The sequence below is a fragment of the Centruroides sculpturatus genome, unplaced genomic scaffold (genome assembly GCF_000671375.1).
Source record: "Centruroides sculpturatus isolate CEXI.00-Female unplaced genomic scaffold, Cexi_2.0 scaffold395, whole genome shotgun sequence".
NCBI classification, from domain to species: domain Eukaryota; kingdom Metazoa; phylum Arthropoda; class Arachnida; order Scorpiones; family Buthidae; genus Centruroides; species Centruroides sculpturatus.
Window position 1 is genome coordinate 135,506 of NW_019384792.1, and position 21,153 is coordinate 156,658.

The 21,153-nt window shown below is 34.8% G+C and overlaps 1 protein-coding gene across 4 annotated transcripts; it reads left to right on the plus strand.

Annotated features, from left to right (window-relative positions):
* Positions 1–927: 927 nt before the first annotated feature.
* On the plus strand, positions 928–19,539 carry LOC111629328 (patched domain-containing protein 3-like). 4 transcript variants are annotated; one of them, XM_023373214.1, is made up of 5 exons: positions 928–1,244; positions 6,180–6,359; positions 11,454–12,454; positions 17,511–17,846; positions 17,996–19,539. In XM_023373214.1, the coding sequence occupies exons 3-5, from the start codon at positions 11,461–11,463 to the stop codon at positions 19,342–19,344; spliced, it is 2,679 nt and encodes an 892-aa protein (XP_023228982.1). In that variant the 5' UTR covers positions 928–1,244; positions 6,180–6,359; positions 11,454–11,460; the 3' UTR covers positions 19,345–19,539. The 4 variants fall into 4 exon arrangements, with proteins under 4 accessions (XP_023228982.1, XP_023228985.1, XP_023228984.1 ...); XM_023373217.1 differs by having other exon boundaries at positions 18,002–19,539; XM_023373216.1 differs by lacking the exon at positions 6,180–6,359.
* Positions 19,540–21,153: the final 1,614 nt, after the last annotated feature.

The following is a 21,153-nucleotide window of genomic DNA, read 5'->3' on the forward strand; positions in this document are numbered from 1 at the left end:
TTATTTTTCGTCAGCTTTCTCGAAACTTTCTTTATAATGCGAAAGTACTTCTTGGCTTTCGACTTTTATACATATTTTTAAACACACAACAAATTTAGAAGGGTGAAAATGGACGATTTTCAATTTTTTAAAGTAGAATAAATTGTTTTAGTTAAGAACTGTACATATTATTATTATTATTAAATATTTGAAATTTTATTTTTTGATATTACATAAGGTAGAATTTATGGCTTCGTTTTATAAACAGGCAGGCGGGAAGCCCAATCATCTCTACAATAGGCTCTGCATCCGAGACAGTCTGCATTAAATTCCCTTTATATTTAAATGTAGATTTTATTTTTTATAGTTAAATTATTATAAGTGATATATTTTTAAAAGTCTGTAGGCCTACTTGTTAATAAAACAAATGCTATTATAATTAGTCGCGTTAATGGTCTTAGGGCGAGAGAGATATTTAGGACGAAACTACGTAGAAAGTAAAAATTATAATTAATAAAAATAATTTAAAAATTCAAAATAATAATAATAATTGTACCGAAGCCGAATGCGTTTCGTTTATTATCGTCGGAAGTAGAAATAATTTTCATCCAAATTAAAAAGCAATTTGGATCTTTAAAACTACTATTAAAATTTATGTAGATAACAACAAACAAGTAAATGAAAATTGCGAAATCTTGCACGAAATCTTCAGAGGAGAAAAAATAATGGCTGCAATTGAGGTTTTTTCAATTCCGATGTTAGACGTATTAATCAAACGGTATAGATGAAAGTGATTGTGATTGAATACTTGTGTTTTTTTAATGTAAATTCCTTTATGTATATAAATAGATACTGTAGCGTTAGCGGTGGAGCTAGGAGGATCCGAGAGAGGGCGTACCATGTAAAAAGGCGGGAAAAAGGCCGGATTTGGCCAAGGTGAATCGGTCCTGTTCCATAACAGTTACGTAAATGCTCGTTTAGGAATCGGCACGGAGAAAATCACGCGCGACAGTTGTATTCACTCGAAGACACCCAATTTCGACTACCAATCGTTAAGCACACATTTATTTACTAAATAACTACGAAAGTAAATTTTTGAATTGTTAATCAAACAGGCGAAGAAGCGTTTTGTTAATCAGAATGCGAATATCCCTAAGGCAAGACTGCCGCATGATTGACCGCTAACTCGTTAAACTTGGAAGTTAAAAAATTGGAGTTAAGAAGAATGATAACGTTATAAAAAAGAGGAGACGATACTTTTTCAGGTTAGTTCATTTATATTCGAATAGCGATAGAAAGTATGTTAAACGTTTGTGTTGCAAAAAATATTTCAGGCTTCTTGTTTTATTAAATACTACAGTAAAATTAAAATTTACGGTTAAAAGACACTTTTTGAATCTGTAAGGTACTGTATTTTGTAAGAGTATTTGTTACTGTGTAGAGGAAATTTTAATATTCGACTATTAGACTTATTTCGCACAAATTTAATTGAAATTAATAATACATCTCAAACCGTCAAATGTTGTGTAACAGATTTACCGGAACCTGAAAGTCGAGTTTTTAAATGTTTACGTAATATCGAAATTTCTATATCGAAGGGTAAAGGGAAGCTGGCGTCACACATTTGGAGCATTTCACAAATCTTTTATGCCCTTACTTACGATTGATGCTCGAATATGAGACGCTGTCATCGAATACCGAAACGTTGATGTTACTCAAAATAGTAATATCAGACCGTCGTGTAGTGTAATAAATATCTTTTATAAATAATAAGACCGTTAATTAATTGATCTTAGTGGCGTTTCCATTATCTGAAGTCGCATAGATAATTGTATAGAAGTGGCATTAGTAGTAACGTAGTAACTTAGAAGTGCGTATGTAAAAGTGTCCGATGAACGGTCGAATTTTTATTAGTGACTAAGCGGAAATGTGACGTAGGAGGTGGGGCGAGTTAATCACAGCACTTACCTTTACTCGACAAAGCGGAGAACATCGAGCGAGTGAAGATATATAAGTTAATCCGGACGTCTATTTATTACGGTCCAGCGGCGCCCCCAAACTATAGAAATGGAGACATAAGCTATGAAAAAGTGCATCGTGCATTATGCAAGAAGCTTCGCACTATGATTGAATATCCCATCGGCACTCCTACAAGCTGGCTGTGGTTGCACTCGGAGCTAACTTGGCCTGGAAAACAAGGAATTTGGTTTTGATCAACATGAGACAAACAATAACTAATAAAAACCGTTACAATGGACAATGCACAATATCCTTCATTAGTTTCTTTTATATTTGCATACTAAGATATCTATAAGACGTAAGTTTCCTACTGCTTGTTGATAAATTTGGTACCTCACCATCCTTGGAAATTAGGAAATAGTCAACCCAGAGACGAAAAAAAAAGGAACGTGTCCGAGTGTCCCAATATACGGGCACTCTTGTCAGTAACTGTCTTACTCCACACGCCAATTTGATTGTTCTTTACACGGTGAAAGGTATTCTCAGATCGTAGATAGCGCATCAAACAGACGAGAGTGACGATTAGCTCTAGATTAGAGTAGTTCGCAGGTGGCAGCTGCATTTGTATTGCCATTAAGGCAGTATTATTACAAGGGAGCAAATTGGAGAATCTTTTGATATTTACGGTAATGTAAGCCATGCGTTTACACTACCGTAAATGGCCGAGCGGTTCGTGTGACTTAATGAACCAGATAAACGGCAACATAGCTGACTTGTTTTTCTAGTCATCCCCCAGATGAAGTGCAGTAATTCACATTTATTACCGGCTTGCAATAGCGTTATTTTTATAGTATAGTTTGCAAGTATATGTTTTAAAAATTCCAAGTACCGTACCATAAGTCTAAATTTGCCGTTTCTAGTATTGTTAAAAAGCCCGCTAGATCTCGCATCCGAAAAAACGAGATGGCCAGTGGCCGAGATCGCGTATGCGAATATGAAGTAGATTTTTCGACTTCTGGTGTTTCTCGAAGCATAACGACAATTATAAATTACTATTAACTCCTTCCGTCCTTTTCATCTGACATAGACCCTTCCAATTCAGGCTGACTCGTGCCTACTCTTTCGCTGCGAGGACGTTAGTGACAGCAGATGCATGTTTATTAGGTCGAATTGAGGGTGATAGAAGGGCTGGAGTTGCTAATTTTGAAATGATGGTTGAGGAAGAAGCGTTTTTGTCTTCCGTCTGTTCTCAAATATTTGAAAAGTATGTAAAACCCCGTTTGATTTTAATTTGTCACAATTAACAGATGACTTCTTGAGCCGCACACTTTACTTGTACGTTATCATCTAAGATCGTGTTTAAACATATTTAGTCCCTTTTGTTTTATTGTAAGCTTCGGTGTATTGTTTTCAAAATGGCGAAATTTATAAAATATTAAAAATATAAAATATGTTCGAAAAAATCATTTAAGTTTGAGATGGAAATATAACCGAGAAAATTCATAAGATTTTCTCTTTGATAACGTTTTCTTCGTAAATGACACATCTTCCGACAAAACCGCATTCTATTCATCGCAGGAAATTTCGCCACAAATCGGGGATTAGAACATAGTCTAGTTCTCAAATTTCGGCATTACGATGGAGAGGAAAAGACCCCAAAAGAAAAGGAAGGATGAGAGAAGGTGACAGAGTTCGTCCGTTGGTTCGTTAATTGAGTTGTGACCGTCCACCACAGTACTCGCTCTGACCCTCTACAGCTCGAAACTGTTTAATAACACTTACAACTTCTTACATCGAAAGTTTTACCTGGNAGACCCCAAAAGAAAAGGAAGGATGAGAGAAGGTGACAGAGTTCGTCCGTTGGTTCGTTAATTGAGTTGTGACCGTCCACCACAGTACTCGCTCTGACCCTCTACAGCTCGAAACTGTTTAATAACACTTACAACTTCTTACATCGAAAGTTTTACCTGGCTCAACGAACGCCTTCACCTCGACCCAAGAACCTCTGTCACGACGACTTCCTTTCTTCAAGTCGGAGTAGCGACTTACCGCAGAGACCTAGCACAAGACTTATCCTGATGAAGACTCATATTAGAAGTACAACACAGGTATTCATTGTCTCGCGTTTAATTTGTAAACTTTCTCTTGGTGATAGGCGCGTGGGTAGATAAGATATAAATGTACTGTACTTTACTGATTTATAATTGTATTTTGTATTTGATTATGCAAAATGAACATCTATTAAACTGTTGTCCTGTTTCGAGCGAATCACTTCCAAATTGTCTGTTTCTCAACTTTCTCTCCCATCCTTCACCCATAAGTTTCTCCGTATGCCATCGTTTAAATTATTTTTTTCTCGATTGTTTCTTTGAGAGGTTGCTTCTACATTAATGCTTCTAAATTCACATCTACGGATTTGACTGATCGCTACTCGTAGGCCTACTAGTTGTTTGTCAAGTTTTTTTATATATCTTGTTTACGTCACAATAATTTGACTGTCCTTGAGCCGTATTTTACACTTGATACGAAACTTTTCGATTAAATTGTTTAGGTTTTAAATAAGATACAAATTAGTGTGTAAATGATTTAAACAAATATCTTCTTATTAATTATAATTTTGAAAAATTATAAAGTATAGTACAATTCACAGAGAACGAAGGATTTGTTTTATTTCTTCGCACCACGAACTTTGTAACAGTTTGCGAATATCGTTAATGGTAATAAGGCAATAGAAAGGCAAATTTTTTTTATTTGGACTCGGAAAACGTCATTTAATATCTGTGAATTATAAAGAAAGTTAAATGTTTAACTCCTCGTGACATTACTGTAGAATTTTTAACATCTTACATAATTATTTAGTATGCTATATATTCGAATTTATTTTAAATTGTGTACGGCAGAGAAATAAAGACTTTTAAAAATATGTTAGATTGGTCACTCGATGCGATAAACCTTTACGTAAGATGCCCTTTTTTGTTATATAAATCAAATACTATAGCAGGGGTGGCCAACATGAGGCCCGCGGGCCGCATGCGGCCCGCCGGGGGTCGTGTTGCGGCCCGCAGAGCTAGGTCAAATGAACATAAATGTTAAGTTTATTGTTCATATCACCAAATGAACATTAGAAGAGTTAAGAAGGTTTGGAAGAGTTCTATGAAACGTATTTGGACAAGGATAAATATCCTGCGTTTTACAAACATGCTCTATCGATGGTTTCGCTATGTGGAAACACTTATGCATGTGAACAACTTTTTAGTCGCATGAAGTACATGTACATCAAATCACAAGTCAGAACACGAATTACTGATGTTCATTTGGAAAACTGTTTGCGTGTAGCGACATCAGTCGAGATCAATTTTGATGCACTTAGTTCTGTAAAACAAATATGTCTCACTTTTAAATGTTTTTAAATTGTTTAATAAATATGTTTGATTCTCGGTTATGTTTTATTTTCTTCAAAAAAATAAATATACCTATTTTTTGTGTTTTTTTACATTAAACCAGGCAAGTGTTTGACCACGATCTCAGCTACTGGAAAGCAACGATGTGGTTGAAGCTGTAGCTTGCTTGTTTACTTTAATTAACAAAAAAAATATTAGGTGAGTGAGTGGCCCGGCAGGAAATATTATTTCTAAAGTTTGGCCCGCCTGCTAAAAACGTTGGCCACCCCTGTACTATAGCGTAATATATTCTAATAGAAAGGTTAAAAGTACGAAAGAATCTATTAGATTGTATTTTAGTTTTAATTTTAATATTTGATGATGTTTTTTTTCTCGAGGAACGTCGAGCTCGTCTGCTAGTTATAATATATAAATAATGTAAGCATACAATTGACGGTGATTAAGATTTGGATAAAATTTCCAATGAAAACTGACTGTCCATTGATGGCTGACGTGACACGTTGCGAAGTGTGAAGAAAATTGCCAATTATTTTCTTAAAAACGATCGAGTTTATGAACGTGCAGAAAACTTCGAGCACGAGATGAAACACTTATTATCTTGTTATAAAACAATATAAAATGAAAAAATAAACTGCAGGAAACAGCGTACTTTACATTATAAATGATATTTAGAAATAATTTCTGATGTACAAATATATTGATAATAAGTATTTTACATGTGTGTAAATAGGGATAATAAAGAATTCTTTCACGTTTATTATTTCGTTTTGCTTTAGTAAAGCTGCAATTAATCATTTTAAATATGATTTTCTATAGCCTTATGTTCCCCGTTTTACGTAGGTTCACTTAAATTGGCAAAGTTTTGGTCGTAATTAGCCGAGTTGAACGAGGACTCCCCGTATCCACTTCGAAGAAAATTTTTTAGTTGCAACTGGATCTTCCTAAACAACGATGCAACTGGATCTTCCTAAACACATTTATCACCGAACGTGAATAACACATTTAGCATATAATAACAAGGTAGGTTTGTTAGTAAAGTACACTGTAAAGTACTTGAGATACTTTGCAGAACAGGTTTCAGTTTACCGAGGCATATCAGCTTCGTCCTTCCTCCGCCTTTCTTCTTTCTTTAGTGCCCTGTGTGCCGCCGCACTTCCGCCGTTTTTCCAGGAACAATTCACTTTCAAAAAGGCGCCACTACCGAGTCGGTAATGCGGTCTTTGATTGGTCAGGTCGTCAACTTTCTTTAACACAGGAAGTTTGGTTTGGTTGGTTTGGTTTGGTTTGCAAATGTTAAGAAGGCCGTACCAGTGGCTAAAGGCGGCTATACACGTTAAGTTAATCCTCAAAGGATTGACCACGCATGCCTGACCTTGAGTAATTCCTGATAGTGCGTGGGGAAAACTTAACAATTTTAGAGAACTGTACCGACTACCGGAGCAGAATAGAAAAACAATTTAATTTTCCTGGCGCAGTGTCAGACTGCGTGTCTGTCACTGCAATGTCTCGTGAATGTTTGGAAGAATTATTTTCTATAACCTTATTAACTTTTTTTATTTATAACCTAAAAAATTAATTTTTTAGGTTATAAATTATTTTCAGATGAAAAATATTTTGAGTAAATTAAAATTATAAATTAAAATTATAAATAATTTTAATATTTAGAAAACTTCTCAATTCATTTCTTCAGTTTCATAAAACATCTTTGTACTCTATATCATTTTCTTTTACATTTTCAAAAATTTATTGTTTTAATATCCGAGTAAATTAAAACATGACAACTTAAAATAAGACAAAGTTTAATAAATTCTTTTTAATTATGAAATTATAAAATTAATTTGCGATAATAATGTTTACAATTTGTACTAATATCGAATGTGGTTGACAATTATTAATATATATTTGCTATTTTTATTCTTCTTCTAATATCCGAATAAATTAAAACACGGGGATTTTAAATAATATTTTAACAATAAGACAAAGTAAAATACGGAAATAGTTTAATATAATAATTAATTAAATTATATTTGTTACTTATTTATCAAATATCTATACAACGTGTTGATTTTATAATTAGCTATTTTTCGTCTATAAAATTTAATCCTAAAATTTTTTTGGTAGTAAAATGGACTTGCCATCGATCTTTCGCTGATAATTGATGCTTTTTAACAGAATCTATAGCACAAAATTTCTCTTGAAAAATTAGTTTTGTAATCTGAAATAATTCCATTAAAAATTATTCGTATGAAAAATTATTTTTGTGATCAGTGCTACCCAAATCACTACTACTACTATTCACACCATAGACTTCTATGCATACTTTTTTTCGCTACTTTTAATAGAATTTGTTGCCAATAAACATCCAAGAACAGTCAGTATGTCGTCATCAGATGCCATGGCCGACTGACTGACTGAGAGACAATGGCGTAGAGAACATAACTGGCGCCCGGGGCACGATACTATATTGGCACCCCTTCCCCTCCAGACACAAACCTTGTTTTCTTGGAAACCATTTGGCGCCCCTCTGCGAGTGGCGCCCGGGGCGAGCTGCCCCACCCTAGCTACGCCTCTGTTGAGAGCTTTTCTTCGTTTGTGGGCGATAGGAAATTCTGAAGTTCCTCAAGGTCAGGCAGTTTTAAACAATTAACTTAACGTGTATAGCCACCTTTAGCCTTTGAAAAGAAGTAAGAAGGGGAAGGTATAAGGTTTTGGTTGAAAATGGGGCAAGAAAGATTGGAAAGTGTGAAATAATGTTTTACGGCCAGCCAGAATCGAGCCCCATATAGTGAGATCATAGAGTAAAGTATACAAAGAGTGGGTCAAGGCTCAGTTAATACCGAGTGTGTGCTCCGTTATTGAAGTAGATACATTAAGAAATAATAATAACAATGATAATAATAATAAAATAAAATAAAACATTGAGTAAAACGAAATATGAACACTCGAGTTACAAAAGTTTATCCCGACAATTGATTGTGGCGGAAGACAGTGAGAAAATAATAATAATTATAATAACAACAACAATAATAGTGTACATAGCATGCACACTGGAGTGTATACATTAAAATAAATAATAATAAATGAAAATAAGAATATAACATTAAGAAAAACGAAAAATTTACACGCGCGGTACAAAATTTATTCCGATAATACAGGAAGTATAGGAAGTTGACAAGTTGACAGTCAGTGGCCGGCTCAGCCGAGTAGTTTGTTCGGAAACCGAGTTATCGTACGGCAACCGAAGCAAATGTGGCGTTTAAAATTTGGTTCATAAAGCAACTTGTTCGTAAACAGGGGTATTCGTAACCCGAGATGTAATTGTAAATCTCAGATCGTACAAATGTCTCATTCATTTTATTGTTAGAAATAAAAACGTACAAAAATTCAGGAAAAGTTCTCGAACAGATATAAAATTCACAAATGTTAAATTTCTGATTTTATTGAAATTTATAAGCCTAATATTTATCGATTCTATATATTATAAGTTCTACATTATTGTTTTACTGGGTGTTTAATTGAAAATAGGTACAGATCTGTCCGCACCAAAAACTATACATTTAGTAATTAAATAATTTAATTTATTACAATTTCATGATGAACTCAGGATATTTTTCTTCTGATTATCAATTAGAGTTCAGACTATGTACAAAAAATTATTTAATTAATTTTTGAGTCTATCAAATCCTTTTTTCGTACACCATAGAAGTAGCCTTTACATTGGTTTGAAGAAATCACTTCATAAAAACGAATAACAATAGGTAAAATTTACAATTAAAAACGATCAGACGTCAGCCTTTCATTTTAGGTATCTGACGCCTTAACATTAAAAATTAAGTAAATCTTCTCACCAACTGCCAAGTTTTATACCATCTGTATCAGGTTCAAGCCCTCTAGTGGTGGATACGAGTTATCTTTGATTTGCATATAGTTACAATTTCATGATGAACTCAGGATATTTTTCTTCTAATTTTCAATTAGAGATTCAGACTATGTACAAAAAATTATTTAATTTTTGAGTCTATCAATTAATCCTTTTTTCATACACCATAGAAGTAGCCTTTACATTGGTTTGAAGAAATCACTTCATAAAAACGAATAACAATAGGTAAAATTTACAATTAAAAACGATCAGACGTCAGCCTTTCATTTTAGGTATCTGACGCCTTAACATTAAAAATTAAGTAAATCTTCTCACCAACTGCCAAGTTTTATACCATCTGTATCAGGTTCAAGCCCTCTAGTGGTGGATACGAGTTATCTTTGATTTGCATGTAGTTACAATTTCATGATGAACTCAGGATATTTTTCTTCTAATTATCAATTAGAGATTCAGACTATGTACAAAAAATTATTTAATTTTTGAGTCTATCAATTAATCCTTTTTTCATACACCATAGAAGTAGCCTTTACATTGGTTTGAAGAAATCACTTCATAAAAACGAATAACAATAGGTAAAATTTACAATTAAAAACGATCAGACGTCAGCCTTTCATTTTAGGTATCTGATGCCTTAACATTAAAAATTAAGTAAATCTTCTCACCAACTGCCAATAGTCTGAACTCTAATTGATAATTAGAAGAAAAATGTCCTGAGTTCATCATGAAATTGTAACTATATGCAAATCAAAGATAACTCGTGTCCACCACTAGAGGGCTTGAACCTGATACGGATGGTATAAAACTTGGCAGTTGGTGAGAAGATTTACTTAATTTTTAATGTTAAGGCGTCAGATACCTAAAATGAAAGGCTGACATCTGATCGTAATTTAACCATTAAATGGATTATTTGTTGAAAGACCATTCAAAGTAGCCACGAAAACAATTAGAATGCTCGCATGGAGTTACGCGAAGGTATAAAAGAACGCACCCTTTATTACATTTTATGTTGTACGAGGGTTTACCCAATTCCTGAACCGTGTTATATTGAGACCGTGCTATATGGGGGATGTTCCTAATTCTCGAACCGTGTTAGAGTGAATCCGTGCTATAGATGTGCCGTGTTATGTGGGGGTTACCTGTATTACTAAATAAGAATGCAAACACGAGGAGATTATATCTTACTAGTAGCCCGGGACGCCCCCTAGTGGGCGTTGTTTACAAATTTCCATGAAGCACGGTTCCTTTGACTTTTTTGTTCCTATCAGTATGCTCTACACCTCTGTTGTAGTCTCAATGGTAAGATTAGGTAAAGAGGTGGCGACGCCCCAAACTGTAGCCCCCTGTGCGAACAATAAAGGCAAAGGAACCATACCCCTACTCGCGACCCTTCGCGAGATATAAGCCCCTGAAATAATAAATTCCTATTACAAATATACTGAATTATTTATATTGTTATATTGACCAAATAATAATTTATTGGCGAAATGAATAATAATAATTCATACTGTTAATTTAAATAAGAATTAAAATTGTTAATTTGAATGTTTGAAATATGGCACACGATAGGGGCGCCTCTAGTGTTCGTTATCAAACGGTTACGGGACAAACAGACGGATACCCGTTGAACGGATTATATATATAGATTTTTGTTTTTTTAAAATTTTCAGAAACACGTTTGAATATTATAAATAAACTAAAATACTGTTATAATATTGATGATTTGCATACAAACATTTTTTTGTCGTTCTTCGTTCTTACCGAGCGATATAAAAAGCCTTATTTTATAAAGAATACAAACACGAGGAAATTATATCTTATTTTGGTTTTATTAGAATTTTCAGAAACACGTTTGAATATTATAAATAAAGTAAAATACTGTTATAATATTGATGATTTGCATACAAACATTTTTTTGTCGTTCTTCTTTCTTACCGAGCGATATAAAAAACCTTATTTTATAAAGAATACTTATTAAAATTAAATAAAATTATCTCATAATTAAATTTAATTTAGCGAATATAAAGTTACATAGTGATATTCAGTAGGCCTAAATACGATAATAAAACAGTTTAAAATATATAACTATACAAAATATATATAGGCTATATATATAATATATAAATGTATACAATATATACGCATTAATATATAAAATATTAATGCGTAGAGCTGCATTAATGTTAAAAAGACGAATTTAAAATGGAACTTAACACTTACGTATTGTTTCTTTTCAGATTGAAAATGCCGATAAAAGCGGGATTGGCCTACAAGTTTTTATCTAAGAAGTTCGAAAATCACGGAAGAATCGTCAACAGAAATGCCCCCTGGTTCTTGGCTTTTCCCATTTTCATTACACTTTTATTGACTACGGGAATTCAGAGATTAAAAATAAACTTTAGTGACGATACACTGATTAGCGAAATCGGTATCATCGGCAAATATAAATCGCTCTTAACCGAGTTGTTTCCCACCGATTATTCAGAATTCTACCCCGAAAAATCCGTGGAACCACTTTATTACGGGACTGTAATCGTCGAGCCAAAAGACAAAGGATCTGTTTTACGATCATCCGTCTTCCAAGAAATAACGAAGTTAGACAAAATCATACGTGAATTTACCATTACGGACGAAGGCCGGTGGAAGTACGAAGATTTGTGCGCTAAAAATAAGAAAAGGTGTTGGCGGAATAAAATCCTTCTTCTCCAAAAGCACATGGCTCAAATAGAAAACGGAACATTTCCACTTAAATATCCTAGAAACGACAGCGACGATATCAAAGAGGAAGAATACAATTTAGTCTCTTTAGGAGGAGTCGCCGTTAATAATAAAAGTGAAATCATTTCTGCTCGAGCTCTCAGATTAGTTTATATTTTAAACAGTCGGGATAAAACACGAAAAAGACTGAGCAGAAAATGGCAGAAGAATTTTATCGATAACATCGAAAAGCTGAACTTTAGCGACATAAATGTGGTCAAAGATCACTCTTTTTCTTACGAAGAATCGAAAACGGACATTTTACTGCTTTCCAGAAAGTACGTGCTCTATTCTATGTTATTAATGGTACTTTTCGTTATTGGGACGTGCCTTTCGCCGGATTTTCTCAGAAGCAAGCCGTGGATAGGAATCTTGTCCACGGTTGTTACTGGCATGAGTGTAATTTCCGGAATTGGATTATTGATGTATTTAGGAATTGCCATTACGGTTACGACTGTTATTGTTCCGTTTCTTGTCTTAGGTAAGTTTTCATTTTTCATCAATAGTAATTATTTTAATGAACCCATTTTGCTTACTTTATTCAACTCAATTTGAAAAATAACTAATTCGAAATTCGATGTTAGGAATGACAATAAAAATGTTTCGTCTCGATAACCTTAGAGAGAGAGAGAGAGGACTTCAAATCTTAAACCACCAAATTTATCCTGACGAGAGAGTTTATATATTTGAGTTAAACATAATATTTCATTACGGTTTTTATTTTCTTGTGCCATTTACGGGTATGGCCGCGATTTACTACATTTGAGAGAAACTCTTTTAGTCCGGACACGAATTTTCTTGAGAGTTCGGTTTCGCAGTTCTAGCGTTGGAAGTTTGTGTTTAGCCCTATTTATAGTATCTTAGTCGTCCAATGATCTGGGATGATTCGAGTCACCCGAGGAGAGAAACAACGACATAATATCAAAGTCAACATCTCTCCTCAGAAAATTCGTTCTATTGATAAATCGAAAAGAAATTTCTCTGATTTACGACTACAAAGCAAATGGTTTTGTTTGTCAAATTTTTAAATTTTCAATTTAAACATAAAGTATCGACCCGAGATTCCACACAAGTATCTCCGTGTATCGAACGTACTGTAATTTATAACAGCCGTTAGCTAGCATCTTTAATATTTAGGCCACCTTTATGCGTGGAAAGATGTCGTGTTTCGTTACTTACGCGATATTTTTTATAGAGAATCGCCGCGTTCTTTGTCTTCTAGCGCTAGTAAGATACGCAATCAATAAGATATGAAATCCGTTGACGCATATTTTATCTCTCGCATTTACTCAAAATATTTTAAGTGTATGAAATATACTGATCTTTCAAAACTGATGGAATGCACTGTACAGCAAGATATTAATACGACATTGCAAATTGTTATACAGTAGAGTCCACTACCTAATGCACCCGGCCACTGATCCCCCAGATGTGGTACTTTGCACAGATGAAAACAAAAACATAGCTACAAAGTTTTACACAGATGGGTCAAAAGGCCCAATGGGGGTGGGTGCAGCTTTTGTATAAATAGATTGTAACAATAGGGTGGTTCATCAAGCCTATTACAAACTAGGCCCCTTCTGTGCGATAAATCAGGCAGCGAGTCTGGCTATCCTCAAATCCCTGGAGCATATTCAGAGGACAATCAATAACAGGACCAAAGAAGAAATAACAATTATTAGCGATAGCAGGGTGGCTCTTCACCAAATAAAAGCAATGAACACTAAATTCAAGCTAATAAAAGATATCATCCACATGGTGTCTAATCTGAAAAGTAATCACATCAAAGTACACTTTCATTGGACAAAAGGGCATTCTGGAGAAATAGGTAACGACAAAGCAGACTTTCTGGCAAAGAAAGCTATAAGTCATTTAAATGGTCCAACCTTCTCGCTTGTTCCCTATAACTGGGTAAAGAACCAGCTCAAAGAATTCACAATCAACAGGTGGCAAGAGAGGTGGGCCACGGAGACGACAGGCAGAGTGACCTTCAACTTTTTCCCGGACGTCAAAGGGAGGGATAAATTGAGCCACTTCAATCCTGATTTTCATATTACCCAGTACATTACTGGTCATGGTGGCTTCAAACAATATCTCAACAGGTTCTTAAACAAAGGGACCAGTATTTGTGAATGCCAGGAAGAAGATGAAACTCCAGAACACATTTTGTTTACCTGTGTTAAACACGTCACTCATCGCAAGCAGCTCAAGCATGTAATGTATTCTCAGGGGTTCCACTGGCCCTGTCGAAGTCAGGACTTCCTTACTAACAACATTACAACAACTGCCTTCAAGACATTCATTCTCAAAACAGGAAACACTTTTCCCAACTTTACCTGAGGGACCACCGCAAGCCAAGATGGTCTCCCTTCTCCAGTGACAACAGACTAGCCGGCAAATATTTTACCTTTGTGTTTGTGCTCATCGCAACCTGCCTCAGCAATGCAACCAGCCTGGATAGCCTGGCAAGGTTGTACGGTTAACTTTCTTTCTTTTATACGCGCTAGCCTAGTGGTTCAGGCCACTTGTCCCTCTTTTGTTCCCCTGGACCAGTATAACTAATACTAGGTCTTCAGGGTCCCCCCAAGCTGGGGTTCATGTTATATTATATTATGTTTTGTTCATTCTAAATTGTCATATACATTTGTATTCGCTAAGTTCGGTTGTTCGGTTAACTTTCTTTCTTTTATACGCGCAAGCCTAGTGGTTCGGGCTACTTGTCCCTCTTTTGTTCCCCTGGACCAGTATAACTAATACTAGGTCTTCAGGGTCCCCCCAAGCTGGGGTTCATGTTATGTTATGTTATGTTTTGTTCGGTCTAAACTGTCATGTACATTTGTATTCGCTAAGTCGCGAGTTGTCTACTGTGATCTTTGTTTAATCCGCGGTCTGTTGTACTCTACAAATTGGAGCAGTTTCATTGTTTTTCTTCAGGCATGTACCTACATTTTGTATTACATTCATTTGTGTTCCAATAAACGGAGCAGGGTGCTGGATGCTCACAAATCTCTTCTTCACACTTTCCTATCATACTTACCCCATCTTCCCCTCCCCCTCTCTTATCCTATTCTTACTTCTCTTCTAAGGCTAAGCCTCTGGTACGGCCTTCTTAACTTTTACAATAATAATAATAATATACAGTAGAGTCCCGAAAACTCGTCACTCGATAACCCGGTAGTCCGGATAACTCGGCCACACCCTGGCAGGGCGAAAAATCCCCTACTTGATTATCATTATAGACAGCTTTATGTCTCATAAAGTATTTTTCTGAGGTCTGTCTTATCAGGTAAATTATTGTACACTGTGTATTCATTTATTTTCATTTTCATGTAGTAAAGGCTCTATGCCTTCATAAAGTACTGTACGTACTTTTCCTTTGTTTAAGGGTATTTGGGCAGTTTATTCTCTGTTGTATTCTCGAGCAAACAATGCATACAAGTATAGTACAGCATTTTCTGAGAAAATACTCGTACTTATTCTTTTTTATCCCCATTCCCGATAACACGGCATTTTCACAAACTCGGCCACCCTTCGGTCCACATTAGGCCGAGTTTTCGGGACTTTACTGTATCTGTACTTTAAAAACGCGGTAGATAAATCAGCTTTGTGTCGTCTTATAGAAAATAAGCTAAAGATGTTTGAATTTCTTTGATAAGTTACAAAAGATGCTTTTCTCCATCTCGTGGCCGTTCTGCTCTGAACAAGATACCTGTTTTAGTTTGAGTACGATAACTCAATTCAAACAGCAAGTTGTTTATGGGGTATCTAAGATTACGAAAAAGGTAGAAGCAAAAATAAAACAAACTCCCCTTCAGATCATTGTGCCAAAGTACAGTGTGTCATTTACTGACAAAAATAACTCTGCCTAATAATAAAAAGTTGTTTGTGAAACCAAAAGTAATTCTCTTGTTGCAGATCTTTCTCTTGTCCGATACAATCCTCCACAATTGAACTTGGTAAAAATATAATTGTGAGGATCCGAATTCGGACTTCTAGTGTGTTTATATCATTTCACATTGTAGCCATAATTTCATTCGACAACTGTCAACTTTTACACCTGGGAGCTAAACATCTACTAAGTTCTCAGGCGTAATAACGACGCTTTCTCAGCACCTTTCGACCTAATATCTTCGTTTCAACAATCCAACATGAAAAAACCGACAACAAAGTGGCAGTCGTCGCCCGTCTTTCGAAAAGAGAAGTTGTCACTAGTACCTTGTCCTAAGTGCCTTACTATGCGGATATCTACAAAAAGATCATCGGAAACATCGACTAACACCCTTGCGGATACTGTTCTATCATTCTTACGGATACTTCCTCTACCGGACTGACATTCCGAACTTTCTTCCCTTCACCAAGACCGCTTGAGAATCTCCATTAAAACAGCAAAAACAAAAGGTATTTATCACCACGCGAAACTTCAGTAAACTCTCTCTCTCAATCGAGGAACAACGTAATATCTTAATATCTTAATACTATCAAATCGAGAAATGTATTTAACAGTAGCCCTAATGTATAGCCTATCATTAACCATTAAACAATTGTTACGTTAAAGAGTCTATGAGTAGGTCACTTCCGGTGCGCTGTCTCTCCTTCTATCTCGACTCTGATCGCTCCGTTACGCGACCGCTCGCGTGACCTAAATAACGCGGCTTCCGTGTCCGCCGAGACGCGGTGGTGTCATCCTGACAGGGCACCAAAGAGGTGCCGGCCCTTCGGTCACATAATGATTGTAAAGAAATGATTAATATTTTTATCTTAGAAAAATAAGTTTTAGCAGGTGTTTTTATAAGACAATAAAGTTTTGTATGGAATGTAATCTGGACGAATTGAGTTGTAAAAATATTTTATAATATAGGAGAAGTTTAGGTGTCCTATACTACCCGACATTCCCAAATATCGAAACATTGCATAGTAAACTATTTCCTAGAAACAAGGCATAAATCCTCATAAAACGAGACACGTGGTTTACATATTACATAAATGTGAGTAAACGACAAAAAAAAAAAAAATATCTATGAGGTGTCAAAATCCATCACCGCACTCTCCGTCATTCTTATTATTTCGTGAAAAAAAAATAGCTGAAATGTACAGAAGGCGAGGACAAGACATGATTTTAAAATCAATTAAAATGTATTAGCAGTAGATGAGATAGTTAATAAGAAAGAATCGTACAAATACGACGAAACTATTTTAAATTGTTTTATGGCAAAACACAAGAAAAGAAAATAACGTAAAAAGCTGTACTTTTATTCGTAGTGTTGTAAGTACGTAAGCTCTTGGCATTACACAAACCAAAATGAAAAGCATATCTTCAGTAAATCATTATAATTATCCAAGAATATTTTTAGGTTATCTTTGCAAAGTATTGTACAGTACATTTAAATTGTTATAATAATGTAAAGGTAATTAAGTTTAATTTATAAATTACATATATTTTATCGTAAAACGAAAGATAATCAGTTGAAATATTTCGGATATTACACGCTGAAAAATTACTATCGTAAACGAGATTGTATTATTGTCTTTGCATGTAGGAATCGGGATGGACGATACGTTTATTATGTTATCGGCTTGGATGAAAGCAGAAAAGACAAAATCTGTAGAAGACAAAATGGCAGAAATGTTCTCCGAAACGGGTGTTTCTATAACCATCACATCCCTCACCAACATCACTTCTTTCGTAGTGGGGATTATATTTAATTCGGTACCCGAATTTCGAGAGTTCTGCTTATTCATGGCAACGTGTTTGACCTTTGACTACATCTACCAAATCACGTTTATCGGAGCTTGTTTTGTGTATTGTGGAAAAGCTGAAGAAAAGAATTTACATTCCTTATTATTTCTTCCTTTGAAGAAATTCTCTTCTACAGGTAAAAACAAATTAATATTAAATAAATATTTGTCAATAGATAATAATTATTGAATTATATCATTACTTATTTAATAATTATATTCTATTGGAAAAAGTTATATTTGTCTACAGGATTTATAGAAAATGAAATAACACGAATATTTTTAGTTGCAGGTAGAAAGAGTTTACTGAAAAACATATTTTGCTACGTTCAAGCCGAATCCACCGATAAAAACAGTCGTTGTTGGCTTATTAGTAACACGTGGGAAAATTTCATCCAATCTCTGACAACGAATGTTGCAAAACTTTTTGTAATAATATTGTATCTCTTGTATTTAGGGTTCGCAATTTGGGGCATTACCAAACTGTCTTTTGAAGCTGATTTAAATTTAAACGTCATCGGGGACACATATCGAGATCGATATTATAGATTACAGAAACAATATTATTATCAATATCAACACAGGTTACAGTTTATTATTCTAGAGAAGCTGGATTACGCCGATCCTCTGGTCCAACAGAAAGTAGAAAAAACGATGCAAACGTTAGAATCCGATCCTCTGATTGGTGGATCGCTAATGACGGAATCCTGGTTGAGAAGTTATCTTCGGTTTGTCTCGGATAAGAGAATATCTCTGTTGTTCTCTTCGTATAATTTGACAAACACCGACGATTTTATATTTGTTCTTAAGAATTTTTTTCTTCGTATTCCCGAGGCGAAAAGATTTAAAAACGACATTTCGTTCGATTCAAATAACAGAGATATCGTCGCTTCTCGTTTCTTTCTTCAAACGAATGTGACTAGAGACGGAAAACATTTCTATTCTCAATTAGTGAAAATGAAAAGAAAATTAGATGAAACTCCATTGACTGGAATTATATATAATTGGAATTTTTTCTACTTCGATTTAGTCGATATAATTCCCGTTACGGCTAGCCAAACTTTCTCTGTCGTGTTGGCGGCAATATTTGTCGTTTGCGTTATTCTCTTGCCGAGTTACGTTTCTATCTTATGTGTACTGTTAGACATAGTTTCTGCGGGGATAGGCGTTCTAGGTTACATGTCGTACTGTAACATTAATGTGAACTTCAACTCTATTACCGTGTTCATTATCGTTATTGGATTTTCTGTAGATAACGCGGCCCACGTGTCGTGTGCTTACGTCTCCTCCAACGATACCGATCCTAATCGTCGTTTAGTTAGGGCCGTATCTTTGACCGGAATACCGGTCATTCAAGGTTGTACCACGACCGTTTTAGCCTTAATAATGAATATATTTTTACCTTCGCCCGAATCGCACGACGCAGTAATCATAATAAGCATTTCTTGTGCCATAGCGATCTTGCACGGAGTGTTATTTATTCCCGTCATCATGACTCTTTTAAGTTCGATTGGCAGAAATTCGTGCAAAAGACAAAATCGCGAAGACGAGAACGTAAACGATATTTTTCCTAAACAAAAATCTGCTCCGCGTGGAGTGGTAAATCTGGCAATGAAAGAAATCGACGATAATTAAGTACGAGACGTTACCTTTTACGTGCAATCAAATTAGAACAACGCTAAAGTATTTGATAACTGTGCGAAGCGTTCATTTAATTACAGTACAGAATACACGAGTACGCGTGTTCGGTTACTACGCCCCAATTCGACCAATTAAAATTTTTCTATAGGGTTTATTGCTATAAAAATTTCTTGTTAAGCTTTCACTTTTATTAAATTTTAGTCGACATTATACGCCCAATGATCTATATGTAAATAATATATTGAAATTACTTTTAAATTACTGTTGATGATATTGCTCCCGTTACTGATGTTGAAAATAACCGTACTCTTTTATATATTTTATAAATATTTCTGTTTGTTTTCGAGAGTTTATTATTTAAATGCTTGTTTGACTTTAGTTAATTCTTATTTTATTAAGCACAACATTCTTATAGATTGAGCACGAACATTATTTTTCCTGTGCCCATTATATTTCTGTTTATTGTCATTTGTTCAATACAAGAGAAGCTTTAATAAACTATATAGTAAACTGGGGAAATATGGCAACTAAATTTTATTTTATAAATGTACGGCGACCGTACACAAACAGAACAAAGTCAAGAAAGTATTTGTATAATTTTTACTTACACTACCAGATAGATATTTCCCCAAATACGAAGCGAATGTAAGGCGATGTCCATGAATGATGTCTATACTGGAATGGAGGGATATAGTCAAGACAAGTCAGACGAGGGGGAGGAAAGAGACTGAACTTTTGTGGACGTCCATATATTGTATTAAAATTTATACAATTTGTGCATTTCGATATACCGCAATTATTTCAAAATTTATTGAATATTTCGTTTTTACATATTGTATTTATCAATCTTAAAGTAATAAAGGTTTTAAGTGGGCCGATTTTTGGTGGACGTTCGAAGAGCGGAGGAGGTTACGGAAACTTGGACCAACTGGGACGACAAGGGGAGGGAGAATAAACATTTTAAGAAGAATGCGGACGTAATTTACGGACAGCCCCTAATCGAAAAGCAGCATGAAATCAAAAAGTGTCAAAATACCATTTTTTCCTAACAGCGGGGTAATATGGTCACGTTACGGCTAGTGCCATATCAATTGGCATTGTGCTTAAAAGGGTAACTCGCAATTAACTATGCTTAATTGTGAAGATACACAATAGTTAATGAGTAATGGTAAGCAGTAAATTTAAGTATTTTTTGTTAAATGTCTTCTGTCCAATAGTCAGAGAAATGATCGGATGGCGAGCATATTTTGTGAATCCAATGCAGACACTGTACACAGCAAATCCGGTCACATTTCAGTTTTTTTTTTTCTAAAATCAGTGTAAGACATACAGAGTAGTATATCGCACAAGGCATATTATCCGGACTACCGGTTAGCGCCACTTCGGTGCATGTTACCTTGTGAACAATATTGCCATCTCTTCTAAGGTTTACTAAATACAGTAAATGCTGCATATTACCCAATGTAACATACAGTATTTTCCCAGCTTCCGTTATGTAATATTTGTGTTCTAAAAATAACGCTATTATTTTAAACAAACTTTAAAATAATAATACACATCGGTTTTCGCAACTAAAGAATACAAGTTAAAATTATTTAGGCCTATATTTTAGAATGTATAAGTAAAAAAGTATTCAAATATGTACTTAAGTTAATTTTCTTTAGCCGAGTTTTATTGATTTAAAACTTTGTTGAAATCTTTGTATATTTCAGTAATAAATACGTATTAATTCGTTTTCTAATCTGTTCGTATTTAGTATTTAGTTATTTGTTCGTATTGTAGCCTTTAAGATGATAAAAAATA

Bases quoted from the DNA above. Each gene is read 5' to 3' on its own strand.
- LOC111629328 (XM_023373214.1), top strand. From the start codon at position 11,461: ATGCCGATAAAAGCGGGATTGGCCTACAAGTTTTTATCTAAGAAGTTC. The intron at 12,455-17,510 runs GTAAGTTTTCAT...CTTTGCATGTAG, and splicing joins TGTTCCGTTTCTTGTCTTAG to GAATCGGGATGGACGATACG. The intron at 17,847-17,995 runs GTAAAAACAAAT...GAATATTTTTAG, and splicing joins GAAGAAATTCTCTTCTACAG to TTGCAGGTAGAAAGAGTTTA.